At 45.1% G+C, this 27782-nt stretch overlaps 1 protein-coding gene and 1 long non-coding RNA gene across 3 annotated transcripts in view; one reads left to right on the top strand and one right to left on the bottom strand.

Annotated features, from left to right (window-relative positions):
* The window catches only part of LOC118390058 (arginine--tRNA ligase, cytoplasmic-like), a 34083-nt gene that overhangs the window by 3987 nt on the left and 2314 nt on the right, over positions 1-27782 (bottom strand). Inside the window, exons 3-14 of one of the 2 annotated variants that reach the window (XM_035780220.2) lie at positions 26749-26940; positions 22706-22814; positions 11175-11275; positions 10964-11085; positions 8899-9019; positions 8516-8645; positions 7704-7808; positions 6601-6779; positions 5950-6059; positions 5075-5180; positions 4000-4172; positions 351-598 (exon numbers count right to left, since the gene is read on the bottom strand). In XM_035780220.2, the coding sequence (XP_035636113.1) occupies positions 351-598; positions 4000-4172; positions 5075-5180; positions 5950-6059; positions 6601-6779; positions 7704-7808; positions 8516-8645; positions 8899-9019; positions 10964-11085; positions 11175-11275; positions 22706-22814; positions 26749-26940 (1696 nt within the window). The remainder of the gene's footprint in view (positions 1-350; positions 599-3999; positions 4173-5074; positions 5181-5949; positions 6060-6600; positions 6780-7703; positions 7809-8515; positions 8646-8898; positions 9020-10963; positions 11086-11174; positions 11276-22705; positions 22815-26748; positions 26941-27782) is intronic. The other variant, XM_035780221.2, reaches the window with a different exon arrangement.
* Positions 13936-19408, top strand: LOC127906154 (uncharacterized). Its single transcript, XR_008060479.1, has 3 exons — positions 13936-18165; positions 18468-18845; positions 19208-19408. It is a non-coding gene; the product is annotated as an uncharacterized LOC127906154 (long non-coding RNA).

Below are 27782 nucleotides of genomic sequence, written 5' to 3'. Positions count from 1 at the left end.
GGACTTAGCATTAGCGATGTGGCCCACAGTAGGGTAAATGCTAACAGATGCTAGTGGATCGGTTAACAACAATGCTTGCTCTCTGACACCACCCCTCTGACTGATGTTTGTGATTGTCCCTCTCAGTGGGCTATTTAGGATTATATGAGAAGTCTGGGGCAGTGCATGAAAGCAATTACCAACTGGCAAAGCCAAGAAATATCTCAGATTTAGAACCAGCAAAGATATAGAACCAGCATTTAGTATGGATCATTGGATGGACGGATGAATAGATTAATTGAGACAGACAAACAGACTGATAGAAAGATGGACAACTGTCCTTATCTACCACCCCGGGGTCTTTTCCCTACCGGTCTGGCGGTCCTTTTCGATGCAGTAGCAGCTGTCGTAGAATTCTGTGAAGGTGGTGGCCAGCTCGTACAGGTAGTCACACAGTGTGTGGAGCAGGAGGTCATCCAGGATCTTCTGCAGGATCTCAGGGAAGCGAATGAGACACTTGCCCAGCTTCCACTCCTTGTCGTGCTGCAGGAGCACATCCGTGGTCTCTGCTGCTTTACGGAGCGCAACCTCGTCGATGTTAGCCAGCCGGGCTATGGACCTTCAGATATAGATACAGGAGGGGAAGGGATATTAAGTTGAGTAGGATATTAATGTCAGACAATGTTTTTTCTCTCTTCATTTTATAAGGTGTGCATACTGTATATTGTGATAGCCTGCCTATGCAGTTATCATATAAATACATGATAATAACAACACTTGTTAGGTGGGACCACAATGGACAAGATAATCACAGGTGATGCTGCTGGTCCAGATGGCTCAGTTGGTTGGAGCATCAATGGCTATCAAAAGAGACTATATCTGTGTAATGAAATGATCCCAGAACAATGCCTTTGTGCTTTCTAAATCTACAAGCAGAGATTTACAAGATGAGCAGCATCCTGGGGTTTCAAACAGAATGCTCAATAAAGCAAAAATAATACATTTAAAAAAATCAACTGGTAATTAACAAAATTAGCAAGGTGTGTGCGTACTAGGGATGTAACAACAGTACACGTACCGAACCTTTCGGTACGGGGACCTCGGTTCGGTCCTCTTTGTGAACCTGAATGAATACATAAATATACACTAGGCCTATAGGCTTAATCCTACGCTGTGTTGTATGCCATCGCCTGAGTAAATCAAATCAACTTGTATTTCTCACATGCTTCGTGTGGACTAACAGTGAAACGCTTACTTAGCGATCTAAGCTGAAAAAACAATGTATGCTATTCTGATAAAAACAACACAGCCTATGCGCATGCTGTAATAAAAATGTATATCTTAACTTAATATTTCAAACTATCCTTTTGTGAGGCGCAGCAGGGAACTATACTGAACAAAAATATAAATGCAACATGCAACAATTTCATAGCTTTTACTGTTCGTTAATATGAGGAAATCAGTTAATTGAAATAAATGTATTCAGGCCCTAATCTATGATTTCAGGTGACTGGGAATACAGACATGCATATGTTGGTCACAGATAACTTTAAAAAACTAAAAACAAACAATGGGCCTGAGTATCTCGTCACGGTATTTTTGTGAATTCAAATTGCCATCGATAAAATGCAATTGAGTTTGTTGTCCGTAGTTTATGTCTGCCCATACCATAAACCCACCGTCACCATGGAGCACGCTGTTCACAATGTTGACATCCGCAAACCGCTCGCCCATACGACGAGGTAATACACGTGGTCTGTGGTTGTGAGGGCAGTTGGACGTCCTGCCAAATTCTCTAAAACGACGTTGGAGACGACTTATGGTAGAGACATTATCATCAAATTATCTGGCAACAGCTCTGGTGGACATTCCTGCAGTCAGCATGCCAAGTGCATGCTCCCTCAAAACTTTAAACATCTGTGGCACTGTGTTGAGAGACAAAACTGCACATTTTAGTGGCCTTTTATGGTCACCAGCATAAGGTGCACATGTGTAATGATCATGCTGTTTAATTAGCTTATTGATATGCCACACCTGTCAGGTGGATGGATTATCTTGTCAAATGAGAAATGCACACTATGTTAGAGAAATAAGCTTTTTGTGCGCATGGAAAATGTCTGGAATCTTTAATTTCAGCTCATGAAACATGGGACCAACACTTTACATGCTGCGTTTATATTTTTGTTCTGTGTAGTTCTGTAAAATGGGGAGTGGTGGGGTGGATAAACCAGGATTGGGGGATCGTTTAAATCTCCAGGAACATTTTGGCTTCCCAGGAGATTACAACGGCGATTGACAGTTGTGGACAAAACGTTAACAGTATTTCTCCACTGCTCAACGAGAATAGCATATGCAGCTGCCAACACCTCAATCATGTTGGCATATTTACGCCAGTATTCCTACCACCGGAGCAAGATGGATTACGCAAAGACAACAACTTAGTCTCCGCTCTGAATTCAAGCAGCCCTTCGCAGCCGATTCTGAGAGAGAAAAAGGGATGATGCTGCTGCCGATACTTTTCATTAGAGTGCTGCATGTCTGTAGCTTGTTTTTGTCAGTCAATCACATATTCTCAGAGCAGCACTACAGTCATAGAACCGCCATGTGTGGCAAATCAAATCCAACTTTTTTTGTCACGTGCGCTGACTACAACAGGTTTAACCACAGTAGACCTGACAGTGAAATGCTTACTTACAGGCTCTAACCAACAGTGCAAAAAATTTATTAGGTGAACAAAAGGTAAGAAATAAAAACAGTAAAAAGACAGTTGAAAATAACAGTAGCGAGGCTACATAAAGACACCGGTTAGTCAAACTGATTGAGGTAGTATGTACATGTGGTTAAAGTGACTATGCATACATGATAAACAGAGAGTAGCAGTAGCGTAAAAGAGGGGTTGGCGGGTGGTGGGTGGCAAGGCACAATGCAGATAACCTGGTTAGCCAATGTACGGGACCATTGGTTGGTCAGGCCAATTGAGTTAGTATGTACATGAATGTATAGTTAAAGTGACTATGCATATATGATAAAGAGAGAGTAGCAGCAGCGTAAAAGAAGGGTTGGGGGGAGGCACACAATGCAAATAGTCCAGGTAGCCATTTGATCAAGCTAGGAGGTTGAATAATCAACTGAAGAAGGAATTAAAATTATGTAATTAAAGGTTAAATGAGGACATGCTACAAAGACCAAGAGCCAACAGGTAGGCTGCTATTTAATAATCTGAATGGAGGTGTTGTTATTTGTAACTGTAGGGCAGGGAGAAACCTCATGTACCCTCAATTAGCCTAGCTAGTTTAGCTAACTAGCTTCTCTAGGTTTGCTGCAGTCGTAATAATAATAATGGATGATAAATAATCTAGCTATGACAAGCTAGAAATTGGTCTACTAGTGCGATTCGGCTTGGTTGGTTGCAGTCTCTCCCTCCCTCCTTGCCCGTGTCACTCGCTCACAGCACACACACTGCATTGCCCCTCTGCCTGCTAGAGCGGCACCGCTCCCTCCCTCGCGCTTTATCAGCTCTGGTTAATAAAGTAACTTACAAATGGACTTTTCTACTGCTTCCCTACCTGGGATCAGATCGGGTCTGGATCGAACCAGGTCAATACGAAACGGGTCTTGTTGTGCTCGGGTCCTTTCAGAACGGGTCTTTATATTTAAAAATTTAATTAACTAAAGTAACTGTTGGTATTTCATATTCCCACTGTACCGAAACCGAACCGTGCCTCCAAAACCACAACACGTACCGAACCATGAGTTTGGTGAACGAGTACTCCCCTAGTGTGTACGTGTATAACCCCCCCCCCCAGTGTGGGTCTGCCACCACCTGTGAGTGCTCTATTGACTCAGTGTGTTACCATCGACCATCCTGGGCAAAGCGTCTCCTTCCGCTCCTTCTCTGTGTGCAGATCAATAGAGACAGACTGGGCGCAATGCCACAGAGCCCGTAGTACGTTCAGGGGAGGAGAGAGAGAACCAGGGGAGGGGCTGGTTGCCGCTCCCTACGGCCCAGCGAAGGATCACCTGATGCGGGTGAAGGCGTAGAGCAGGTAGGCGGCCGTGTTGCCCCGGTCATCCAGCATCTTGTCGAAGGAGAACACGTAGTCGTTGATGCGGTTGTGGGACAGGTCGGCGTACTTGATGCAGCCGAACGCCACCGAGTGCTGGGCCTTGGTCAGCTCCTCTGTGCTCAGCACCTGAGTTAGACATGATTAGAGTTCCAGGCAATCAGGCATGTGTTTAGTCCACTGGGCATCTGACACAGATCACAACTTGTTTCTGTGTGTCACAACGCATCTGGGACAGGTTGAAATACTGTACTGCTATGAGTCTGACCTGTCATTCATGCCTTAAACCCCACATTCCCCATTCTTCCCACATCCACCGAGTCCAATAGCCTGTTAGGTACGGACAGGCTCACACCTAGAGAGAGTGGGGATGTGTGCTGATTGTGTTCTTTTGTATGTGTGTGTGTGCATTAGTGTGTTTTGAGCAGTGCGGGCAGGTGTATTTAAATGAGGTTGGGACGAGAAGGTGGCAGGGTTGGGCGTGAGGCTAGCCCCATGGTGCCACTGATACCAACTACATAGGGCATGGGTACACTTACTGCACTAACAAAACAAAGATCTCAGAATAGATCTGAATTGGCCCCATCCGCCATCATTTGCTAAATTGATTACGCCCCAGGGAGCAGGACGATTATACGCATACTTAGTTTTCTGCATAATTTAATGCACCATGTGTAACTTTCAATATCCTTGACAATTATAGGCTTAGCGAAACCCTGATTCAGAACACCTCCTCTTGCGTCATAGACTGAAAGAAAAGAAGAGGCGGCTGCAGTTGGCACGCAGGCAGACAGCTATGCCAGGTGGAAGCAGCGTGCGTTTCTGCCTTTGGAACATAAAGACAAGATAGAGACATCGTTCAGGCTGTAGAGATGTGTTTTACACTCTACTCACAATGCGTGTGTGTCCTGCAGGATTTATTTGGATTATTAAGGCCTTGAAGAAGAGTTGACTAATAGAATCAGGAGGGTACTAGGATGAAACAAATGGCTACACAGTATTGATGGAAACACAGGCAGCATCTCTCTCACCTTGTCTCTGTCTTTCTCCTTGAGTTTGTCCATGGACCTCTTCAGACCTTCGTCCAGCAGGTCCATAAGCCTCACCGTGTCCCCAGACCGAGTCTTAAACTTCTTTCTGAAGAGACAATACTCACTCAACACTTCAGGAACTCTTCCATTCCTTCACCACAAATCGAACATAACTGGATCTGTGAAAAAAATGCTGGTCTTATGTCGCTCTATCCAATCATGTTCAATGAGTAAAATCATGTTAAATTAATTATTATTAGAAACGATGTGTGCTATTTCACTTTCTAGTATTTGACTGAGTGAACAGTGTTTGAACAGGGCTTCAGCTCCCTCTCAGCCCAACAGTGGAGTACCAGGCTCTAACCACAAACCACCACTTAGCTTGCGTCTCTCACCACCCCTCCAGCCTCTTACGACCAACACAACCCATTCTGACTGTGTTTGATGCTTTATTAATGCACGGGGTGATATTGTCTGCTCGGTAACGAGACTCCTAGTAGTCATACACACAACTAGATGATGTGTGACTAATGGGCCAATAGAGCAAATGAATGGACAAATAAAACCTAAGAGTGTTAATTCAATATGATGATAGGCTGAGGTAGCAGGTGGGTCGGTGGTCTCGAATGGCCCAACACAGTATACAGCGCTATGAATGCTTAATTAGGCATGTGTCTGTTGCCATCACGTGATTGTTGGCGTATGTGAATCTGGAGCATGTCTAAGAAATGGAAGAAAACGTACTAAAACAGGAGGGGCTCATTTGACTTGTCCAATAAGAAGCACTCATTTTAGTTTTCTGTAAACTTTTGTTTGTTTTTGTGCGCTAATGAATAGGACCCTGGAAAAAAATTCAGTAATTTGTAGACACTCACTTATCCTCTCCCAGCACCACTCCAAAGCCAGCATGCTCCACTCGTGTCACCTTGGGGTCATACCAGCCAATCATCTGAGCCGCTGCAAACACCACCTGGAAGTGGGTGCCCTGTAGTGAAAGAAATCACACATACGCATAATTAACTAGTCATGAATTGGACACCAGTTAAATGTTTAGACCGAGTTTGACAGGCTAATAAGGATGGTTGCAAAACATTGCAAGTAAACAATGACTTCACATGTACAATCCACTTCAGTAGAACATTTTACAGCCTAAAAATGAGAGTGAACACACAGACAAGCCAATCATTGTGGTGTTGAACTGCAATGAGAGGGCAGTACTCTGGAGTCCTCTACTCATGCCCGTCTCTGACAGTATCTTACTTCTCTCTCCGGCTCAGAGAAACCAAGACACAGACAACTGACCCCGAGTGGATTACATTTTCAGCAGGTGACACCGGTGGCGTCTCACAGCGAGGACCTCAGAGGCACAACAGAGCTAGCTTGGTCCCAGATCTGTTTGTACTCTTGCCAACTCCAATGCTGTCATTGTAAAAGCCAAACATGTTTGGCATGACAGCAAAAAAACAGACCAGCACTCAGGCAATAATATAGGCACTCTCCTCTGCCTCCCTCAACCCCCTTCTCACCTGGCCGCTGTCCGTCACGTAGATGATGATGTCTGCCTTCTCGTCAAAGAGCCGCTGGCGCAGGGCGGCCAGGTCTGAAGTGTCGTATGTGTAGCCCCCGTCAGACTTCACCACCGTCAGGGGGATCTGTTGGCCCGGGGCAAACACTATCTTACGTCCCTCGTCCATCTCCACCAGGCCTGGAGAGGGAGAAAGAGAGAAAGAAAGAAAAATAATTGCTGAGTCAACAGTGCCCCCTTCTGGACACGTACACACTACAGCAAACACTGTACAGTACAGCAGTAGTCCCCAACCTTTTTCCCCTTTTAATTTGAGGGACCTTTGAAAATGTTGCTTTGAAGCTAATTTCCTGCAATTCTACATAGTTTAGCAAGACTCAGGATATATTTTAGGTAGGCGATACATATTCTCTTTTAGGGCTCCCAAGAGGAGCAGCGATCTAAGGCACTGCATCTCAGTGCAAGAGGCGTCACTACAGTCCTTGGTTCGAATCCGTGCTGTATCACATCCGGCCGTGATTGGGAGTCACATAGGGCGGCTCACAATTGGCCCAGGTTTGGCCGGGGTAGGCCTTTATTGCAAATAAGAATTTGTTCTGACTTGCCTAGTTAAATAAGGTTAAATATATATATATATTTTTTTAAATACAGAAAGTGAATAGATCAATTGATAGCGACAGAGTCAGACATTATATGAGATTACTTCCCAAGCAAAGTCACATTTCTTTGACTCCTCAACTTTAGGTCATAGCGCAACTTCTGAATGTCAGAGAAACAATCCAAAGATATTCCTATGTGCATCAGGGCTGCGTCTTCCTCTGGCATTTTACCTCGTTTCTAGCCTAAAGCTTTGCGGATGTATGTGCTGTTTTAGATCGGTATAAACAACTGAATATTAACTTTTTTTCACCCCTCAAATCAAGAAAGGTCCCATACCCCCCCACGAAAAGTTGTCTCCCACTATGAGGGTTGTGCCCCCTTGGCTGGGAATCCTTGCAGTACAGCAACCCACCTGAGGTGAAGACTACAATCTTAATATGAATAACATTAATATGAACTGAATGACAACGCTATCTTTGTTTTCCTTGATTTAAACTGACTGACCTTTGGCCTCAAACTCTTTGACCACGGCGATCATTTTCTCCTGATAGAAGGACTCTCCTCTCTCGATGATCTGGATGTCCAGACAGTTGTAGACCTTCTGGAATTCTACAAGACAAAAAGACAAGAGTTGGATCTGTGTTGGAGTTCAGTAGAAACACTAGGGGGAAATCAACACCAACTACATTGTATGTCTTTGGATGAGACACGAGAAAGTAAAGTCACTCGTTGAGGAAATGGAGGAGAAAGAAAAGGATGGAGCAACCCAAATGCCCTTCCTCAGCTGGGTCTCAGTGGGGACAAGACTGCTGGCTAATGAAGGCACTGAGTGTGTCTCTCCCTCCATTCATCCCGCTCTCCCTCCCTGTCTGCCACATGAAGCTTTAAATCCTCCCAGAGATCACACAATATGGAGCACTGTGACACCTCAGGCCTGTCATGCCCTTATCATACATACCCACACATGCGTTCTCACACACACAAAAAAAACAATGAAACCGAACTGACCATAGAGTAGTCACCATGAACTCATCACCCCATGTGAACCCCCATTTTGACGATGTCAATAACTCCAAAATGGCAAACGCCACAACTTTCTGTCTTTCTGATTGTGACCTTTCATTAAAAGCTGAACTACTGTACTAGGCCTATATTTTTGTGAATTTACTTCTGATAATGTCATCTTTAGGACTCTAGTTACTTTCGACTTTTCACAGTAATTGTCATTAGGTCTAACTAACCCTTGAACAAAACGTAGCCTTCACTATAATTTCTTACTTTCAGCACCCCTTCATCTATCCATTCATCGTACCCACCATTCCTGGAAACGTCACAGATGAGGTTCCATCCTTTGATGAAGGCTGGGTCTTTGCTCTGCAGCTTGACCACACACTGGTAGGCCCTCTTCTTAAAGTCTTCCTCCTCGTCAAAACGCTTCTTAGACTCCTGGCACAGACAGACCGGGAGGAATCACTCATATCATCAGGGGAGACAATAGGTAACATATTTCATGACAGTTAGTGAGGAACAGTATGTAATGTATGCCAAGGACAGTCTACACAACTCAACATTTGGCCAGACGAAAGGACATGCCATTTCTGATGTCATTCCCTTTAAGTTTTTTTAAACCCACCACCTTCATCTGTAGTGGTCAACTTTATTCAATTTTTAAAATATTTTGTATTTTGGGTGGACTCACTTTGTAGAATGCCTGCAGATCTCCAATGGGAGGGGACACGGTCAGGTAGTTTGGGAACTTGTCCTGCAGGTGAGCGATGAGCATGCCAAACTGGGTGCCCCAGTCCCCCACATGATTCAGCCTAGGGAACACAACAAACACATGCAGTGACGACATGGTAAACAAACACAAAATAACACAAAATAACAGGATGTACAGTGGGGCAAAAAAGTATTTAGTCAGCCCTCAATTGTGCAGGTTCTCCCACTTAAAAAGATGAGGCCTGTAATTTTCATGATAGGTACACTTCAACTATGACAGACAAAATGAGAAAAAAAATCCAGAAAATCCCATTGTAGGATTTTTAATTAATTAATTTGCAAATTATGGTGGAAAATAAGTATTTGGTCACCTACAAACAAGCAAGATTTCTGGCTCTCACAGATCTGTAACAACTTCTTTAAGAGGCTCCTCTGTCCTCCACTCGTTACCTGTATTAATGGCACCTATTTGAACTTGTTATCAGTATAAAAGACACCTGTCCACAACCTCAAACAGTCACACTCCAAACTCCACTATGGCAAAGACCAAAGAGCTGTCAAAGGACACCAGAAACAAAATTGTAGACCTGCACCAGGCTGGGAAGACTGAATCTGCAATAGGTAAGCAGCTTGGTTTGAAGAAATCAACTGTAGGAGCAATTATTAGGAAATGGAAGACATACAAGACCACTGATAATCTCCACGCAAGATCTCACCCCGCAGGGTCAAAATGATCACAAGAACGGTGAGCAAAAATCCCAGAACCACACGGGGGGACCTAGTGAATGACCTGCAGAGAGCTGGGACCAAAGTAAAAGCCTACCATCAGTAACACACTATGCCCTAGGCCGTCATTGAAAATAAGAATTTGTTCTTAACTGACTTGCCTAGTTAAATAAAGGTTTAAAAATATATATATAAAACAAATGTCGCCAGGGACTCAAATCCTGCAGTGCCAGACGTGTCCAGGCCCGTCTGAAGTTGAATGTCATATGGTCAGATGAAACCAAAATAGAACTTTTTGGTAAAAACTCAACTCGTTGTGTTTGGAGGACAAAGAATGCTGAGTTGCATCCAAAGAACACCATACCTACTGTGAAGCATGGGGGTGGAAACATCATGCTTTGGGGCTGTTTTTCTGCAAAGGGACCAGGACGACAGATCCGTGTAAAGGAAAGAATGAATGGGGCCATGTATCGTGAGATTCTGAGTGAAAACCTCATTCCATCAGCAAGGGCATTGAAGATGAAACGTGTCTGGCTCTTTCAGCATGACAATGATCCCAAACACACCGCCCAGGCAACAAAGGAGTGGCTTCGTAAGAAGCATTTCAAGGTCCTAGAGTGGCCTAGCCAGTCTACAGATCTCAACCCCATAGAAAATCTTTGGAGGGAGTTGAAAGTCCTTGTTGCCCAGCAACAGCCCCAAAACGTCACTGCTCAAGAGGAGATCTGCATGGAGGAATGGGCCAAAATACCAGCAACAGTGTGTGAAAACCTCGTGTAGACTTACAGAAAACGTTTGACCACTGTCATTGCCAACAAAGGGTATATAACAAAGTATTGAGATAAACTTTTGTTATTGACCAAATACTTTATTTTCCACCATCATTTGCAAATACATTCATTAAAAATCCTACAATGTGATTTTCTGGATTTTTTTTCTCATTTTGTCTGTCATATTTGAAGTGTACCTATGATGAAAATTACAGGCCTCATCTTTTTAAGTGGGAGAACTTGCACAATTGGTGGCTGACTAAATACTTTTTTTGCCCCACTGTACTGCAGGGCAGGGAGTCAAATAAACTAACTGAAATGTAGGGGTTGCTCTGCCTCTGTTGGTATTCATTTGGCTGAGTCATGGTATATTAGTGACTGACAACTGTTACAGCTGTTTGACACAGAAACTCTTCATACATTCATAGGTTATTATTGTTTACTACATTTTAAGTAAATACCTGGTCATTTCTGTATCATAAAGTGATACCAGTACACTTCAAAAAAAGATTAACTGAATGTATATATGTCTGTCACATTTTGACTGACCTCAACACGTCATAGCCTAGGAACTCAAACAGGCGACACATGCTGTCCCCGATGATGGTGGAGCGCAGGTGACCTACGTGCATCTCCTTGGCAATGTTTGGAGATGAGAAATCCACAACCACCTAGGAAACACACACATCCACATAAGATTCAACATTTAAAACTCAAAAAGGGCACTGGTTGGGTCCATAAAAGCAGGATATTAGCCTACCTTCTTCTTGCTCTCTAAGGGAGGAGGTTGGACACCGTTGAGTAGCATGTTGGTCAGCAGTTTGGACACAAACGATCTCTTAAGGTGAACATTGATGAACCCTGAGAGCACAAAAAGCTATGTAACAAGAGACAGAAGGAACCAGATGTTTCACCAAGATTGAGCACATTTAAAGTGCGGGACAAGAGATTGATTTGCGGGACATCCGCGAGAGACAGTGTAGCCTATATGAATTAAATAAATTGGCAACCACCCCCCCTAAAAGAAGAATCCTCTTCCCGCTCATGGTGTAGTGCTAACTTTTTAGGTGCCAGAGATAAGATTGTAAATGTAAATTTCTCAAAGTCAGTACCAGTTGTGATATGGCCTATTGAACATCATAGAATTTAGAATTTACAGTATCAGTAGAAACCAAAAAGTCACGCCGATGACGTGACAATGTGGGAGGACGTGCTCTGCGTTTCATATAAAACTACATCAGACCACACACACACCGCCTCTTATTTCTTCTCACAAAGTTGACTGCTCCGCGGCTCCCGTTTTTCAGATCGCATCTTCCCAAGTCCCAGTAGGGTAAGCTAAACTCTGAGTTGTGTTTACTGTCAGTCTGTCAACAACAGCCTGTGACCTGTGGGTCAGAGTGTGAAATTCACCCTCAAAGACTGTGTGACAGCTCTTCCCTACCTATCCCTTTTATCAGAGGATATCGGGCTTCCATGTCTTATGCCCAACAGCTAGTGTGTGTTGGCCACCGTACTCCGGTGCTAACCTTGTCAAGATATCCTCCACTGCTGTTCTTGTTTTCAAGGCCACCAGGCACTAGTCATCCCTCGACTATATAAAACTTGAGCGGGTCAATCCCCTAGATAACCACATCTAGGAAGATTGTTAGCCTAGCCAGCTATAAAATGTGAATTCGGATTGCTTCCCCCTGGTATTCCCTATCCATTGGTATTACTAGCATGCTACAAGCTAGCTAGTTTACCCACTCCACCTAGTTGCCAATATGTTGTCAGCATGGCTTACCAAATGACGGGCATTTGTGCGTGTTTTGCATAAATAAGCCTCCTGCTCCAGCCCTGTGGCCATAGCTCTAAAATTATTTTGTGGGTGCTGTACAGCTCCCGACACATTATTGTAGCTCTCTACCCTTACTGTGTATTGTGGTAGCTGTTGTATACAGTCTCCAGTCATCATTATATTAGTTAATTGACAAATCAGTGTACTGCATAAGAAATGTCATATATTTATATTTTAGCATTTATTTTCTTCACGAGAGAACACCGCATCACCTTGATGCTGTTCAGCTCCTCTTGTGGAGCTGAACTACAAGTAGAAGATGGTCATGACTGGTGCCCCGCCTGCCTAGGCGTTGACCAACAGCATGAGGCCCTTTCTGACCCCTGCAATAACTGCGCCATCCAGCCTGTGAAGCAAGTGCATCTAGCTAGAGTTGAGGGCCTGGTTTTCACAGATCATTTTGTTTGCCAGGACCCACCTAGGACCACCAAAAGAGGGAAAGCCCACAAAACCGATGGAGCCCCCAAGTAAAAGGTCAATTCCTTATCTTCTGAGATAGGGGGCTTGAAGGAATGCAAAAGCATAGTTGCTCTGAGTCAGGACCCTCTAGCATACCCTCCACTTGGGCATCCAACTGGTACTTTAGTGACCAGGAAGAAAACACACCCAATATGGTGAAGGAGGTGCCAACTGCTGTTGTGGATACATTCAGTCTCAACGCTAAAGATGGGTCAGAGGAGTCATTCCGAGGCTCTGAACAAAGCTCTGCCTCACTACGTGCGGTCCTGCACGTGGCCTTAGCTAGGCTAGAGCGTGATAATCCTCAAGCCAGAGCCCCTGCAGCTAACACATTTTTTTACTTCTTGGTGACAGGGGGCAGTATTTTCACATCCGGATTAAATGCATGCCCAAATTCAACTGCCTGCTACTCATCCCCAGAAGATATTAGTACATTTGGATAGAAAACACTGAAGTTTCTAAAACAGTTTGAATCATGCCTGTGAGTATAACATAATTTATTTAGCAGGCGAAACCCCGAGGACAAACCATTCAGAATAGAAAAATTTAGTCAATAAAAATAGCAGCACAATATTGCTTAGAATCAAGGGCAATGGTGACATCATTGAGGACCTTTAAGGTTGCAGTGACACATCCATAATCTGAGCGGAAACCAGATTGCATAACCGAGAGAATACTAGACATCAAGAAAGTTTTTCAACACTTTTGATAAACAGGCCAAAATAGAAATAGGCCTAGAACAGTTAGGATCAGCTTGATCTCTCTCTTTAAATAAAAGACAAACTGTGGCTGCCTTCCAAGCAATGGGAACCTCCCCAGAAAGGAGAGACAGGTTAAAAAGGTTGGAGATAGGCTTAGCAATGATAGGGGCAGCAACCTTAAAGAAGGGTCTAAAACCATCGGACCCAGACGTTTTTGGGGGGTCAAGTTTAAGGAGCTCCTTTAGCACCTCAGACTCAGTGACTGCCTGCAGGGAGAAACTTTGTAGCGGGGGAGGGGAAAAAAATAGGGAGAAACATCAGGGATAGTTGCATTAGAAATGTTGGACGGGCAAGGAGGCATGGCTGAGTCAAATAGGAATCCTGACTTAATAAAGTGGTGATTAAAGAGCTCAGCCATGTGCTTCTTGTCAGTAACAACCACATCAACATTAAGGGACATGGGCAGCTGTGAGGGGGGGTTTATTCTCCAGGTCTTTAACCATTTTCAAGAACTTCTTGGGGTTAGACCCACAGAGAGAGAGAACTGCTCCTTAAAGCAAATTATTTTGGCCTTCCGGATAGCCTGAGCACACTTATTTCTCATTTGCCTGAACGACAGCCAGTCACCTTGAGTATGCGTGTGCTGAGCCTATCGCCAAATGCAACTCTTGAGGTGGAGTTACTCAAAGATCACGGTCGAACTATTGGCTGAAACTAGGGGCTTCTTTATGGGGGTGTGTTAATTAACAATACCACTGAAATTATTTTAAAAAAGGTCCAAGTGTCTTCGACAGAGGAGATCGAGATGATTCTATACCATTTTACAGAGGCCAGTTCATGAAGGAAGGCTTGGTCATTGAAGTTTTTTAGCAAGCATCTATGACACATCAGGACAGGTCGTTTCACATGAGCAGCCATTACGAACACATGCTGTAAAACAGTGATCACTAAGGTCATTACAGAAAACACAGGACTGATACCTTTCAGGATAACAATGAGGAGCGTAGCCTTTTTTGGGTGTTTGGAATCATACCTTGTGGGATTATTGATAATCTGAGAAAGATTTAGGGAGTCCCATTGCTTTAGGACCTGGTCAGATGGTGTAAGCATGTCCCAGTTTAGGTCACCTAGCAGGACAAATTCAGACTTAGTGTAAGGGGCCAGGAGAGAGCTTAGGGCAGGTAGGGTAGGGTACAGGCCGATGGAGGACGATAGCACCCAGCAACAGTCAAGAGCTATTTGAAAGTTTAATACTTAAAAACTGCAAATCAAATTGTTTGGAGACAGACTTGGAGATAACCGAGCACTGAAGGTGATCCTTGGTAAAGATTGCCACTCCCCCACCATTGGAAGGTCTTGCCGGAAAATGAATAACCAGAAAGGTTAACATCAGTATTCAAAACACTCTTTCTTAACCACGTCTCAGTAATGACCAACACATCTGGACTGGAGCTGTGAACCCACACCTTTTAGGTAATACACTTCTACAGTTAACATGCAGAAGACCCAGGCTTTTACAAGAGCAGAAATCAGTGAAGCAGATATCAGCGCACAAGTCAGAATTGGGGCTAGCAACAGTAGGTGGGCCAGAGTGTACATTTTTATTTATTTATAAAAATATACTGGGGTGCAAAGGAGCAAAATAAATACCAGTATGGGGGATGAGGTAGGTAGATAGATGGACTGTTTACAGATGGGCAATGTACAGGTGTCGTGATCTGTAAGCTGCTCTGACAGCTGGTGCTTAAAGTTAGTGAGGGAGATGTGAGTCTCCAGCTTCAGAGATTTTTGCAATTCATTCCAGTCATGGGAAGCAGAGAACTGGAAGGAAAGACGACCAAGGGAGGAATTGGCTTTGGGGGTGACCAGTGAGATATACCTGCTGGAGCGTGTGCTACGAGTGGGTGCTGCTATGGTGACCAGTGAGCTGAGATAAGGCAGGGCTTTACCTAGCAGAGACTTGTAGATAACCTGTAGCCAGTGGGTTTGGCGACGAGTATGAAGCGAGGGCCAACCAACGAGAGCCTACAGGTCGCAATGGTGGGTAGTGTATGGGGCTTTGGTGACAAAACGGATGGCACTGTGATAGACTGCATCCAGTTTGTTGAGTAGAGTGTTGGAGGCTATTTTATAGATGACGTCGCCGAAGTCGAGGATCGGTAGGATGGTCAGTTTTACGAGGGTATGTTTGGCAGCATGAGTGAAGGATGCTTTGTTGCGATAAAGGAAGCAGATTCTAGATTCTTTAAATGTGGATTGGAGATGCTTAATGTGAGTCTGGAAGGAGAGTTTACAGCCTAACCAGACACCCAGATATTTGTAGTTGTCCACGTATTCTAAGTGAGAGCCGTCCAGAGTAGTGATGCTGGATGGGCGAGCAGGTGCGGGCAGTGATCGATTGAATAGCATGCAATTAGTTTTACTTGCGTTTAAGAGCAGTTGGAGGCCACGGAAGGAGAGTTGTATGGCATTGAAGCTCGTCTGGAGGTTAGTTAACACAGTGTCCAAGTAGGGGCCAGAAGTATACAGAATGGTGTCGTCTGCATAGAGATGGATCAGAGAATCACCAGCAGCAAGAGCAACATCATTGATGTATACAGAAAAGAGTCAGCCCGAGAATTGAACCCTGTGGCACACCCATAGAAACTGTCAGAGGTCCGGACAACAGGCCCTCCGATTTGACACACTGAACTCAGAGAAGTAGTTGGTAAACCAGGCGAGGCAATCATTTGAGAAACCATGGCTTTCGACTCTGCCAATAAGAATGTTGTGATTGACAGAGTCGAAAGCCTTGGCCAGGTCTATGAATATCTTATCGATGGCGGTTATGATGTCGTTTAGAACCTTGAGCGTGGCTGAGGTGCACCCATGACCAGCTCTGAAACCAGATTGCATAGCGGAAAAGGTATGGTGGGATTCGAAATGGTCAGTAAGTACATGCACATTTCCAGAAATCATCAACAGTAATACAATCAAGGCATGGCATAGGACATGGAGAGCTCTGCAGTGGTGATGTATGACATCTGAATGTGCATCAGATGCCAACAAGATCATATTGTACAGAAATTCCATCAGGTAACATGAATACAAAGTCAGCGAGAGGTGGTTAGAATGGGATGGGAGGCCAAGTCAGTGTAACCAATAGAGAGTCAGAGTCCTGAGTCTGGGAACAAACAGTCTGTCCCACGGTTGGGTAAATAAAGTTGGTAGTCAACAAAGTATGCAGGAGTCATGAGGCAAATAGCAAAATGGACAAGAACATTTTTAAATATATAACGACTTGGGGCTAGCCATTGTAAGTTCAGAGTCACTCACCCCAACAGTGCGTGTGTGTTGGAGGTGAGTGAAAGCTCGGGAGAGAGGGGTGAGTGTGGTGGAGGTACCTGTACCAGACAGGGGGAGACAGGCCAGGACAGACGGTGAATAGATCATCAGTTGGAATCCAAGCAGCAGTGCAGCAGGCATTGGGAGTAGGTGTCACACCCACTTGGGATAAGCTTTTATTTCTGGAGGCAGATTTCTTGTATAAAATGCCAGTGAATGGTCTTTGAACAGCAGGAGGGGGCTTCAGAGGATGCTTCAAAGACTCCTGACACTTGTTGGGCCCAAGGGCCTTTTATTTCACACCTTAGTGCTAATTGAATTTGTATCTGGCCTGTCCTTGCAAGCCTGGGAGCCTTAACATTTTATTTTTCTTCATGGCTTTCAAAATAGCATCAGACCAAACACTACTCAGTCAGTTCCAGGTTGGAATGGTGTCCTCAGGTCTCTGCTGTTTGTTGGCTAGAGCACCCTCCAACATAGCTTGGAAAAATAAATGACGTTGAAAGCAGTAATCTCTCCAGTTAATTTTGGTCAAAATGAGGTTGTAGGTTTGGAGTTTTGATTTGGAGCGAAGGCCGTGCTGTGGAGGGTAGTATCCTGCATATGTACCTGCCGAAAAATCTAAGTTTATCTAACTTTAAATCTATCCTTTTGTAAAAATTTAAAAAAGGAAGACCCCGGTAGCTACACCGTTCAGTGTGCCAGCTTCACCAGCTTTTCTTATGGCACTTCAGAGATGCTGGGCTCACCCGTGGGCTCTTGCCCACCACAGTAAGGACAGTGGGACGATATCTGCCATGCCCGATGCAAAACATGGGATGAATGCATAGTAGAGCTAATGCTCTTCCCAGATGAAGCACTGAAGGATGATGCCCGCTGCCCCAGACCTCAGTGCAGGGCCACAGATGAGCTACTGTCACGGGCCTACGACACAACGGCCCACATGGCCCGCATTGGGAACTCCCTCTCAGTGCTCATGCAAGCACAGAACAGGATGCTCCAGTCAGAGCACGCAGACCTGGACCTTTGCAACCTGAATGACGCATCTCTTCAAGCATTTGCATTCCTGACCAGAGAGCTAGGCAGACTGATATCCGCCCTTGTTGTGATTCGTTGCTAGGTCTGGCTCGCCCAAGCCCCAATGTCCGATGACTCCAGAGGGGCGCTGAGCAAGCTCCCAGTTGTCCCCGGACTGCTCTTCGGCCCCGCGGCTGAGCAGGCCATTGAAAGTAGAAAACAGCGCATTAAAACGTACATTTAAGTCATTTAGCAGACGCTCTTATCCAGAGCGACTTACAAATTGGTGCATTCACCATAAAGATGGGATTATGGGTAGAAGAGACGACAGGGGTAAGAAGTGAGGTGGGGGGGGGGTTAATATAAAGATGGGATTATGGGTAGAAGAGACGACAGGGATAAGAAGTGAGGTGGGGGAGGGGGGTTAATATAAAGATGGGATTATGGGTAGAAGAGATGACAGGGGTAAGAAGTGAGGTGGGGGGGTTAATATAAAGATGGGGTCATGGAGAAAGGGACTATGGGTAGAAGTGGGGGGTTAATATAAAGATGGGACTATGGGTAGAAGAGACGACAGGGGTAAGAAGTGAGGTGGGGGGTAATATAAAGATGGGATTAAGGGTAGAAGAGACGACAGGGGTAAGAAGTGAGGTGGGGGGTTAATATAAAGATGGGACTATGGGTAGAAGAGACGACAGGGGTAAGAAGTGAGGTGGGGGGGGTAATATAAAGATGGGACTATGGGTAGAAGAGACGACAGGGGTAAGAAGTGAGGTGGGGGGGTTAATATAAAGATGGGATTATGGGTAGAAGAGACGACAGGGGTAAGAAGTGAGGTGAGGGGGGTTAATATAAAGATGGGACTATGGGTAGAAGAGACGACAGGGGTAAGAAGTGAGGTGGGGGGTTAATATAAAGATGGGACTATGGGTAGAAGAGACGACAGGGGTAAGAAGTGAGGTGGGGGGGTTAATATAAAGATGGGATTATGGGTAGAAGAGACGACAGGGATAAGAAGTGAGGTGGGGGGGGGGGGGGTAATATAAAGATGGGACTATGGGTAGAAGAGACGACAGGGATAAGAAGTGAGGTGGGGGGGTAATATAAAGATGGGACTATGGGTAGAAGAGACGACAGGGGTAAGAAGTGAGGTGGGGGGTAATATAAAGATGGGACTATGGGTAGAAGAGACGACAGGGATAAGAAGTGAGGTGGGGGGTAATATAAAGATGGGACTATGGGTAGAAGAGACGACAGGGGTAAGAAGTGAGGGGGGGGGTTAATATAAAGATGGGATTATGGGTAGAAGAGACGACAGGGATAAGAAGTGAGGTGGGGGGTTAATAAAGATGGGATTATGGGTAGAAGAGACGACAGGGGTAAGAAGTGAGGTGGGGGGTTAATATAAAGATGGGACTATGGGTAGAAGAGAAGACAGGGGTAAGAAGTGAGGTGGGGGGGGTTAATATAAAGATGGGACTATGGGTAGAAGAGACGACAGGGGTAAGAAGTGAGGTGGGGGGTGAATATAAAGATGGGATTATGGGTAGAAGAGACGACAGGGATAAGAAGTGAGGTGGGGGGGGGTTAATATAAAGATGGGACTATGGGTAGAAGAGACGACAGGGATAAGAAGTGAGGTGGGGGGGGGTGTAATATGAAACTTGATTGATATTTCATGTTTCATCGATGAGAACATTTGCAGAATGTGGGCCCAGGTCCATCTCGCTCCATACTCTGCCACTGGACTTCCTCTCCTCACAATATTTAGTGGCGAGTGAAATTCCAACCGCATGCTTTAGATTGATACATCCAGTTAAGCTAAGTAGACCACGTGTTCAGGATTGTGCGGGACTGTCCCTGGGCTACACCACAGCCCAGAAACCAGGAATCACAGTCATGGCAGATCGAGGCCTGACGCACGTGAACATCCCCACTCTCACTAGGCTCAGCCCTACACACGCCCTTGGTACTACCACCAGCCTAACACAGGAGCTCCCCAGCCCCGGACGGCTATGCAGCCACCACCCCAAACCCCCATGAGGCCGTGGTCGTGGCTAGTGCGCAACGAACCCCACGAACAGGCATGGGGCAGAAACTGAATGGCGGGGGGGTCGGCATCCCACTCAGACCAGTCTCCTCAGACCTGACACGTCAGCGCACTGGGTCTTACCGTGAACAAACGAAAAAAGCAACAACGCCAAGCCAAAAGGTCACCTTTATTGGCATGGCTCTGAACTTCCGCACTATGAGGACATGTATACCACCTCAGCGCGTGGACAGCATTCTTCTTCTTCTAAAACAATTCCAGTTGAATGCATTGGTGAAGGCACGAACGTTCCAACAACTGATGGGCATGCTCGCGGGGGCCTCCGCAGAGACACCATTAGGCCTGCTTTCTTTAAGGCCACTACAAGTGTGGTTAAACGACCTCCGCTTGGACCCCAAGAAGGACAGAAACACCAAAACACAGGTGACAAGGGAATGCTAATCTGCTCTGCGGCCGTGGAGGAAGAGAGCCTACCTAACTACAGGTGTCGCTCTCGGATCAATTCCGGAAAGGCAGGAAGTAGTGACGACTGACGCTCCACTAACAGGCTGGGGAGCAGAGTGGCAACACAGGTCTGTATGGGGGAAGTGGTGCAAAAGACGGAGGAAAGTGTTCATCAATGTGCTAGAACATCAGACTGTTTACCTAACCCTGAATCCCTTTCTGCCTGTTCTCAAACACATCCGGATACGATCAGACAATTCATTGACACATCAACCATCAAGAGGGAACGAGGAATGTACTGTTCCTACAGGTGGCCCAAAAACTCTTGGAATGGACAGTACCACATCTGGCCTCCCAACGAGCCATTCATCTCCCAGGCAAGGTAAACAAGGTGGCAGATTTGTCAGAAATGGAGACTTCACCCAGAAGTACTGAAGATATGGCAGCGGTTCGGGACAGCACACGTGGAACTGTTCACCTCAGATCAAACATCCCACTGCTCCCTTTACCAGAAAGAACCAGAGTCCAAGAGCCCCCTAGGCATGGACGCCTTAGCTCACATGGCCAGAGGACCTACCGTATGCTTTCCTTCCAAACCCCTGATCTTACCCTGTGCAATGTTGCTATCTCAGGCCCAGCACAGGCTGCTGCTTGTAGCTCCCAGATGGCCAACTTGTCCCTGGTTTCCAACCCTACTCAGTCTTCTGGAGGGAGAACCATGGCAGGACCTGCTCTCACAGTTGGGTGGCAGGATATGGCATCCCAGACCAACTACAGCTATGGGTGTGGCCTCTGAAGAGCCCGACCCTCTACTGACCAGCTGCAATCCTGCTTTTATCGAGACGTTACAGAACGCCAGAGCCCCATTGACCAGGATGATGTACACTGGAAGCTGTTTACCGAATGGTGCTCTACCAGGGCGGAGGAACCGGTATCCTGCTCTGTACCTGTTATACTGAGCTTCCTTCAAACTATTGGACTCAGGTCGCTCTGCCTCTACCTTGAAGGTGTATGCCTCAGCCATAATCGGCTAACCATTCATGTGTCGATGGAAAATCAGCAGGGGCCCACTACCTCATCTTCATCTGCCAATTCTTACAAGGTGTCCACCGGCTGCATCCTCCCAGGACAGTCTGTGTGTATATATCTCTCAATAAGCGCAACATGACTGCAAGTGACAGGTTGGAACGTCTGAAAAACGGGACAAATCAACGTTTTTTAAATTTTTATTAGGGGCGGCATGGTGGCCTAGTGGTTAGAGCGTTGGGCTAGTAACCGGAAGGTTGTGAATTCAAACCCCCGAGCTGACAAGGTACAAATCTGTCGTTCTGCCCCTGAACAGGCAGTTAACATACTGTTCCTAGGCAGTCATTGAAAATAAGAATTTGTTCTTAACTTACTTGTCTGGTTAAATAAAATAAAATTAGTGAGGTTTGAATTTGTTGATAATATGCAGCGGGACATGATTGTTTGGTTGCAGGACAATCCAGAACACGTGGTCAACTTAGTTTAACTGGATGTATCAATCTAAACCATCTGGTTGGAATTTCACTCGCCACTAAATATTGTGAGGAGAGGAAGCCACCGGTGGTAGAGTATGGAGCGAGATGGAACTGGGCCGACATTCTTGTTTTCATCGAAGAAACATTTAATATCAATAAAGTTTTGTTCCCAAAACAATAATCTGATGCCAACAGTTTTGTAGATTTTTGCATTGTTTAGAAGGAGTGCAAGGGCAAATGGAGTTTTTGCACATGGGCACTTCAGAGTAGGCCCCAACAGAAATATGCAAATACATGCTAAAACACGCCAATAACATGCCGACCACACCGCTCACTTCACGTGCACAAGATTTGCAAAATAAATGTACACATACATGTTATTCAATCATTGCACCCACACTGCTCGAGGGCCTGCGTGGCCAGGCTCTAAAATTGAAAGTCCGGACTCTCCCATCTCCTCATTGGTTTCTAGGAGCATATACCCACGTGGATGATTGAAAGATGAACTTAGGTCCACTCTCCGGTCGGTTGTAGTAATGCTCTAAAGTTGGTTGCCAACAGCCATATAAAGTCCAAAGAAGAAAAAGAAGCCTGAAGGAAGGAGTGATAATAAGAAACTAATTTGATTTACCGTTTAAACTATGGATTAATTGTTGGAGTAGAGGAACTTGTGCATTTCAGGTAAAATAACAACCCAATGTTTATATACCAGGACAAATTAGCTAGCAACAGCAAGCTAGCTACCTAAATTGCCATAACTGTTTAATGCTTTTAAACCTGTCCCCAAATTAATATAATTGGTTCAGTTTGTTTTGATATTTCAACCTGTGTGTCCTGATCGCTTCTGGTGTGGGTAAACAAAATCAACGTGCGCACGATGGCGGACAGCATGTAAGATCTTGCTAGCTCGTGCTTGGCTCTGCCCACCTCCTTGTTTGGTGAATTTTCACAAACCTGGTCCAGCAATTTCAGTCTTCTCAATGAGCTCATTGTCTGGAATGTTCTGCTGAATCTTCTCAGCGATCTCCCTGGGGTTCACTTTCAGGCCCTTTGATTTCATCATCTGAAACACAATAAATCCAAAACAATGACACTCCCATTTCATTCACCCACTAACTGATCAAATTAAAGTTGAGCTGTTGATATTTAGGCTATTTGCAAAACCAACTCAGAAAGACAGAGTTAGTGGGAAAGAGTTTGCAGGGACAGAGACAACACAAACGCATAACAAAACAGGTAACAAAAGAAGACAAAGTGGGTCCACACTTGAACCAAAAAAGTTGGTTTAAATTAACACACCCACCTACATTTCAGTTAGTTTATTTGACACCCTGCAGTATATCCTGTTATTTATGTGTTTGTTTGTTCACCATGCCATCACTGTGCATGTGTTGTGTTCCTGTTGGTTCCACTTTTCTTGGCTGTTATTTACTTAACAAATAAGGAACTCAAAATACAACTGTAGACAGAAGTCAAAGATCAAACATACAACCGATGTCTCTCTTGAGTTCTGCAAAATAGGAAAAGTCCAAGTTGCTTTTAATATGCTTGCAGTCAACCCCTAGTGATGTAACTGCCTACATCAACACCTATGCGTATACAGTTTTACAAACTTGCAGGAGAGACAATAGTTCCAGTGTTTCTAAGGGCTCAGCAGTAATTTTCCACTCCCCAAGTTGCTTTATAGTGGTATGTCTGACTAGTCTCTTATCTCTTTCACTCCCCTGCAGGGTTGTGTGTATGAATCTCTTTTAGCCTTGAAGCGCTTTCTCACAGACACCCTGTTTTGAGTGCAATAACTCACACATCTCTCAGAACGTTTCTTTATAAGAGGCAGAGACTAGAAAAGAACTGTGGAACAATATTAAACCTTATAATGAATATATACACTGCTCAAAAAAATAAAGGGAACACTTAAACAACACAATGTAACTCCAAGTCAATCACACTTCTGTGAAATCAAACTGTCCACTTAGGAAGCAACACTGATTGACAATAAATTTCACATGCTGTTGTACAAATGGAATAGACAACAGATGGAAATTATAGGCAATTAGCAAGACACCCCCAATAAAGGAGTGGTTCTGCAGGTGGTGACCACAGACCACTTCTCAGTTCCTATGCTTCCTGGCTGATGTTTTGGTCACTTTTGAATGCTGGCGGTGCTTTCCCTCTAGTGGTAGCATGAGACGGAGTCTACAACCCACACAAGTGGCTCAGGTAGTGCAGCTCATCCAGGATGGCACATCAATGCGAACTGTGGCAAGAAGGTTTGCTGTGTCTGTCAGCGTAGTGTCCAGAGCATGGAGGCGCTACCAGGAGAGGCCAGTACATCAGGAGACGTGGAGGAGGCCGTAGGAGGGCAACAACCCAGCAGCAGGACCGCTACCTCCGCCTTTGTGCAAGGAGGAGCAGGAGGAGCACTGCCAGAGCCCTGCAAAATGACCTCCAGCAGGCCACAAATGTGCATGTGTCTGCTCAAACGGTCAGAAACAGACTCCATGAGGGTGGTATGAGGGCCCGACGTCCACAGGTGTGGGTTGTGCTTACAGCCCAACACCGGGCAGGACGTTTGGCATTTGCCAGAGAACACCAAGATTGGCAAATTCGCCACTGGTGCCCTGTGCTCTTCACAGATGAAAGCAGGTTCACACTGAGCACATGTGACAGACGTGACAGAGTCTGGAGACGCCGTGGAGAACGTTCTGCTGCCTGCAACATCCTCCAGCATGACCGGTTTGGCGGTGGGTCAGTCATGGTGTGGGGTGACATTTCTTTGGGGGGCCGCACAGCCCTCCATGTGCTCGCCAGAGGTAGCCTGAATGCCATTCGGTACCGAGATGAGATCCTCAGACCCCTTGTGAGACCATATGCTGGTGCGGTTGGCCCTGGGTTCCTCCTAATGCAAGACCTCATGTGGCTGGAGTGTGTCAGCAGTTCCTGCAAGAGGAAGGCATTGATGCTATGGACTGGCCCGCCCGTTCCCCAGACCTGAATCCAATTGAGCACATCTGGGACATCATGTCTCGCGCCATCCACCAACGCCACGTTGCACCACAGACTGTCCAGGAGTTGGCGGATGCTCTAGTCCAGGTCTGGGAGGAGATCCCTCAGGAGACCATCCGCCACCTCATCAGGAGCATGCCCAGGCGTTGTACGGAGGTCATACAGGCACGTGGAGGCCACACACACTACTGAGCCTCATTTTGACTTGTTTTAAGGACATTACATCAAAGTTGGATCAGCCTGTAGTCTGGTTTTCCACTTTAATTTTGAGTGAGACTCCAAATCCAGACCTCCATGGGTTGATAAATTTGATTTCCATTGATAATTTGTGTGATTTTTTTGTCAGCACATTCAACTATATAAAGAAAAAAGTATTGAATAAGAATCTCATTAATTCAGATCTAGGATGTGTTATTTTAGTGTTCCCTTTATTTTTTTGAACAGTGTGTGACACCGATCCCGAAGAAGTTAATGGACAAAATAAATGTGCTTTTCTTTAAAAAACATGGACATTTCTAGGTGACCCCAAACATTTGAACAGTGTAGCTACAAAACAGAGTTAAATGGTTCCAGTCAGCAGTGAATCGTTCATCCATGTATACGGGTAAGAGTCTAGCTACATTTTCCAGATATACGTTTCTAATTTTGTCAGAAAGTCTTTTTTATTGCAAGTTAAAGCAAACTGTTAGTGAGCTAGCAAACGTTAGCTTACTGGCTCGCTAGCTAACGTTACGTGTATGATCTGTGTAGTAGAATTATTCGAATCAGAAATCCATTTGCTAGTTATAGCCTAATGTTAGCTAACATTGAACCTAGTTTGTTAGCTTTAGCTACCTGCAGATTCATACTACAGCTATGAGAATGTTTGTATTGGTATGAGAGTTATGCCGGTTCATTGTTTAGCTAGCTAGCAGCTACATGTCTAAACAAAAGACTCCACAGCCAGATTATTACATGACCAAGAAAATTAGCAAGTGTGTCTGGGGGTAATTACGGCCATTGATTGTATTTCATGAACATGTGTCAATAGTGACCCATCCACTTGTGGGTGAGGGGTGGTTATAGCATTTCCTTCATATAATTTAAACAAGTGTGTCAGGTAAGCGTTGTCTAATAACAATCAAATAATTATCTGGACACTTTCTGTTTTCGATATTGCTACTAGGCAAGTACTATTACTGTACTGTTTACACCTTCTGTATCCTGTGCATGTGACAAATAAACATAGATTTTATTTGATATAGCGTGTTTACCACATGTGAATCCTTGAAGAGATGGTTGGGCTAAGGCTTAAGAGGGTGTGAACGATGCTGAATGGGCGTAGACAAGCTCTCCAGTAGGTCTACCAAAATGTTCAAGGGCCATTTTCTCAAAAGTGGGGTTACAAGTTTATTAACATTCAAAGCAGAATTACTTTCCCATTGTTCCTCAACTGCAGTGTATGATATGCAATTTCCTAGCTCCGAGTCTCTACTTTTATCCAATGTAAAAACAATTTAAAATGTTGCTACATAAGACCGAATCGAGGCGATCGGTCACAAATGTTGAATAGACCTTTATCTTTTCCCTGTAAAAACACATAGTTGTGTGAAACGTGGGATTTTGTCATTAATGCAAAAACATGCCTTTTGTCTAACGTTAGTAGCCTGGTCAAGGACGTATCATGCAATATTGGCAAACTTCACATATGACAGACCAAGTGTAACAAAATTCAGGTGGAGGTTTAATGCATATTTCTGGTGTCCAAGTAAATCTATTTTTAAAAATACCATTGGTTGTTGGATATAAAGTCTAAGATCTTTGACAGGCTGCTGCGGAATTTGTTACAGGAAATAATCATTCCCAGCTGGTTAGGTTAGCATATCTAATAGGAACAGCTAACGTGTAGCGTTTTATCACATGCAACTACATTCATGATTTGAATTGGCTGATGTGCATTTTGAGACTGAGAAACAAGCTTCAAAGAATAAAATCCATCAGTGTTATTTTACCACCTGGGCCATGGCCATAGCGCTGTTACACTGGTAGTCCCCAAATTTGGCCTGCTGGTTGGGGGTGACGGCCAGGGGAGGGTTCTCCAGGTCAGGCCAGGCCTCCCGGATGGCCTCACCAAAGATCTCCTGAAGACGCTGGTTGATGTTCATCATGGTCTTACTGCACTGGCTCCTCTCTTCCTGCAGACTCTGGGGAGGGAGGATAGACAGAGCACTTCAATACAACATATAGGGGACAACCTATAGATAGATACTCAGTCTCTCTCCTCCTACAGGCTCTTTGGGGGAAACTTGGAACAACTTAAGAGAGTGGGCGGCAGGGTAGCCTAGTGGTTAGAGCAGTGGTCACCAAACTACGGCCCGCGGGCCGGATACGGCCCGTCAGCACATTTGGCCCGGCCCTCTGAACAATATCAGAGACGCTATCGAATTTTTTTCCTATTTGGCCTCCAGAAAAAAAAATCCTAGGCTCGGCCCGAACCGGGAGTTGGAAAAAAGGGGTCTCACCGCCCCGCTACGAGTCCACTGCCTAATTCACCAGCAAGCACTGTGCTGCAAAGTGTTGACGTGGGATTCTGTAATGAAGGTTGTGGTGTCGTGCATAAACTTCATCAGAGCAAAGGGACTTAAACACAGGCAGTTCCAAGAATTCCTGTCTGAACTGGAGTCTACGCACGGAGATGTGCTGTACTACACAGAGGTCCGATGGCTGAGCCGGGCGTTTTGAGGCGTTTTACGAGCTGCTACCCGAAATTAACGCATTTCTTCATTTAAAAGACAAAATGGTCCCAGAGCTGATCGACCCAGAATGGAAATGGCACCTCGCATTTTTAACAGACGTGACAGAAATACTTAACAGTCTTAACTAGCTTCAAGGCGAGGGGAAACTCATTTGCGACATGTATTCACACATAAAAGCATTTGAGGTTAAATTAGCGCTGCTTTTGGAACAAGTGAAAAAGCGCAACTTCGTCCATCTTCCTGCTACCCAAAACCTGTCGACAGAGAACCCAGCGGTCTCGTTCCCAGCT

The sequence above is a fragment of the Oncorhynchus keta genome, chromosome 11 (assembly GCF_023373465.1).
Source record: "Oncorhynchus keta strain PuntledgeMale-10-30-2019 chromosome 11, Oket_V2, whole genome shotgun sequence".
Lineage (NCBI taxonomy): Eukaryota > Metazoa > Chordata > Actinopteri > Salmoniformes > Salmonidae > Oncorhynchus > Oncorhynchus keta.
Note: the sequence above shows the minus strand (reverse complement) of the source record. Positions and strands in the feature narration are given on the sequence as shown.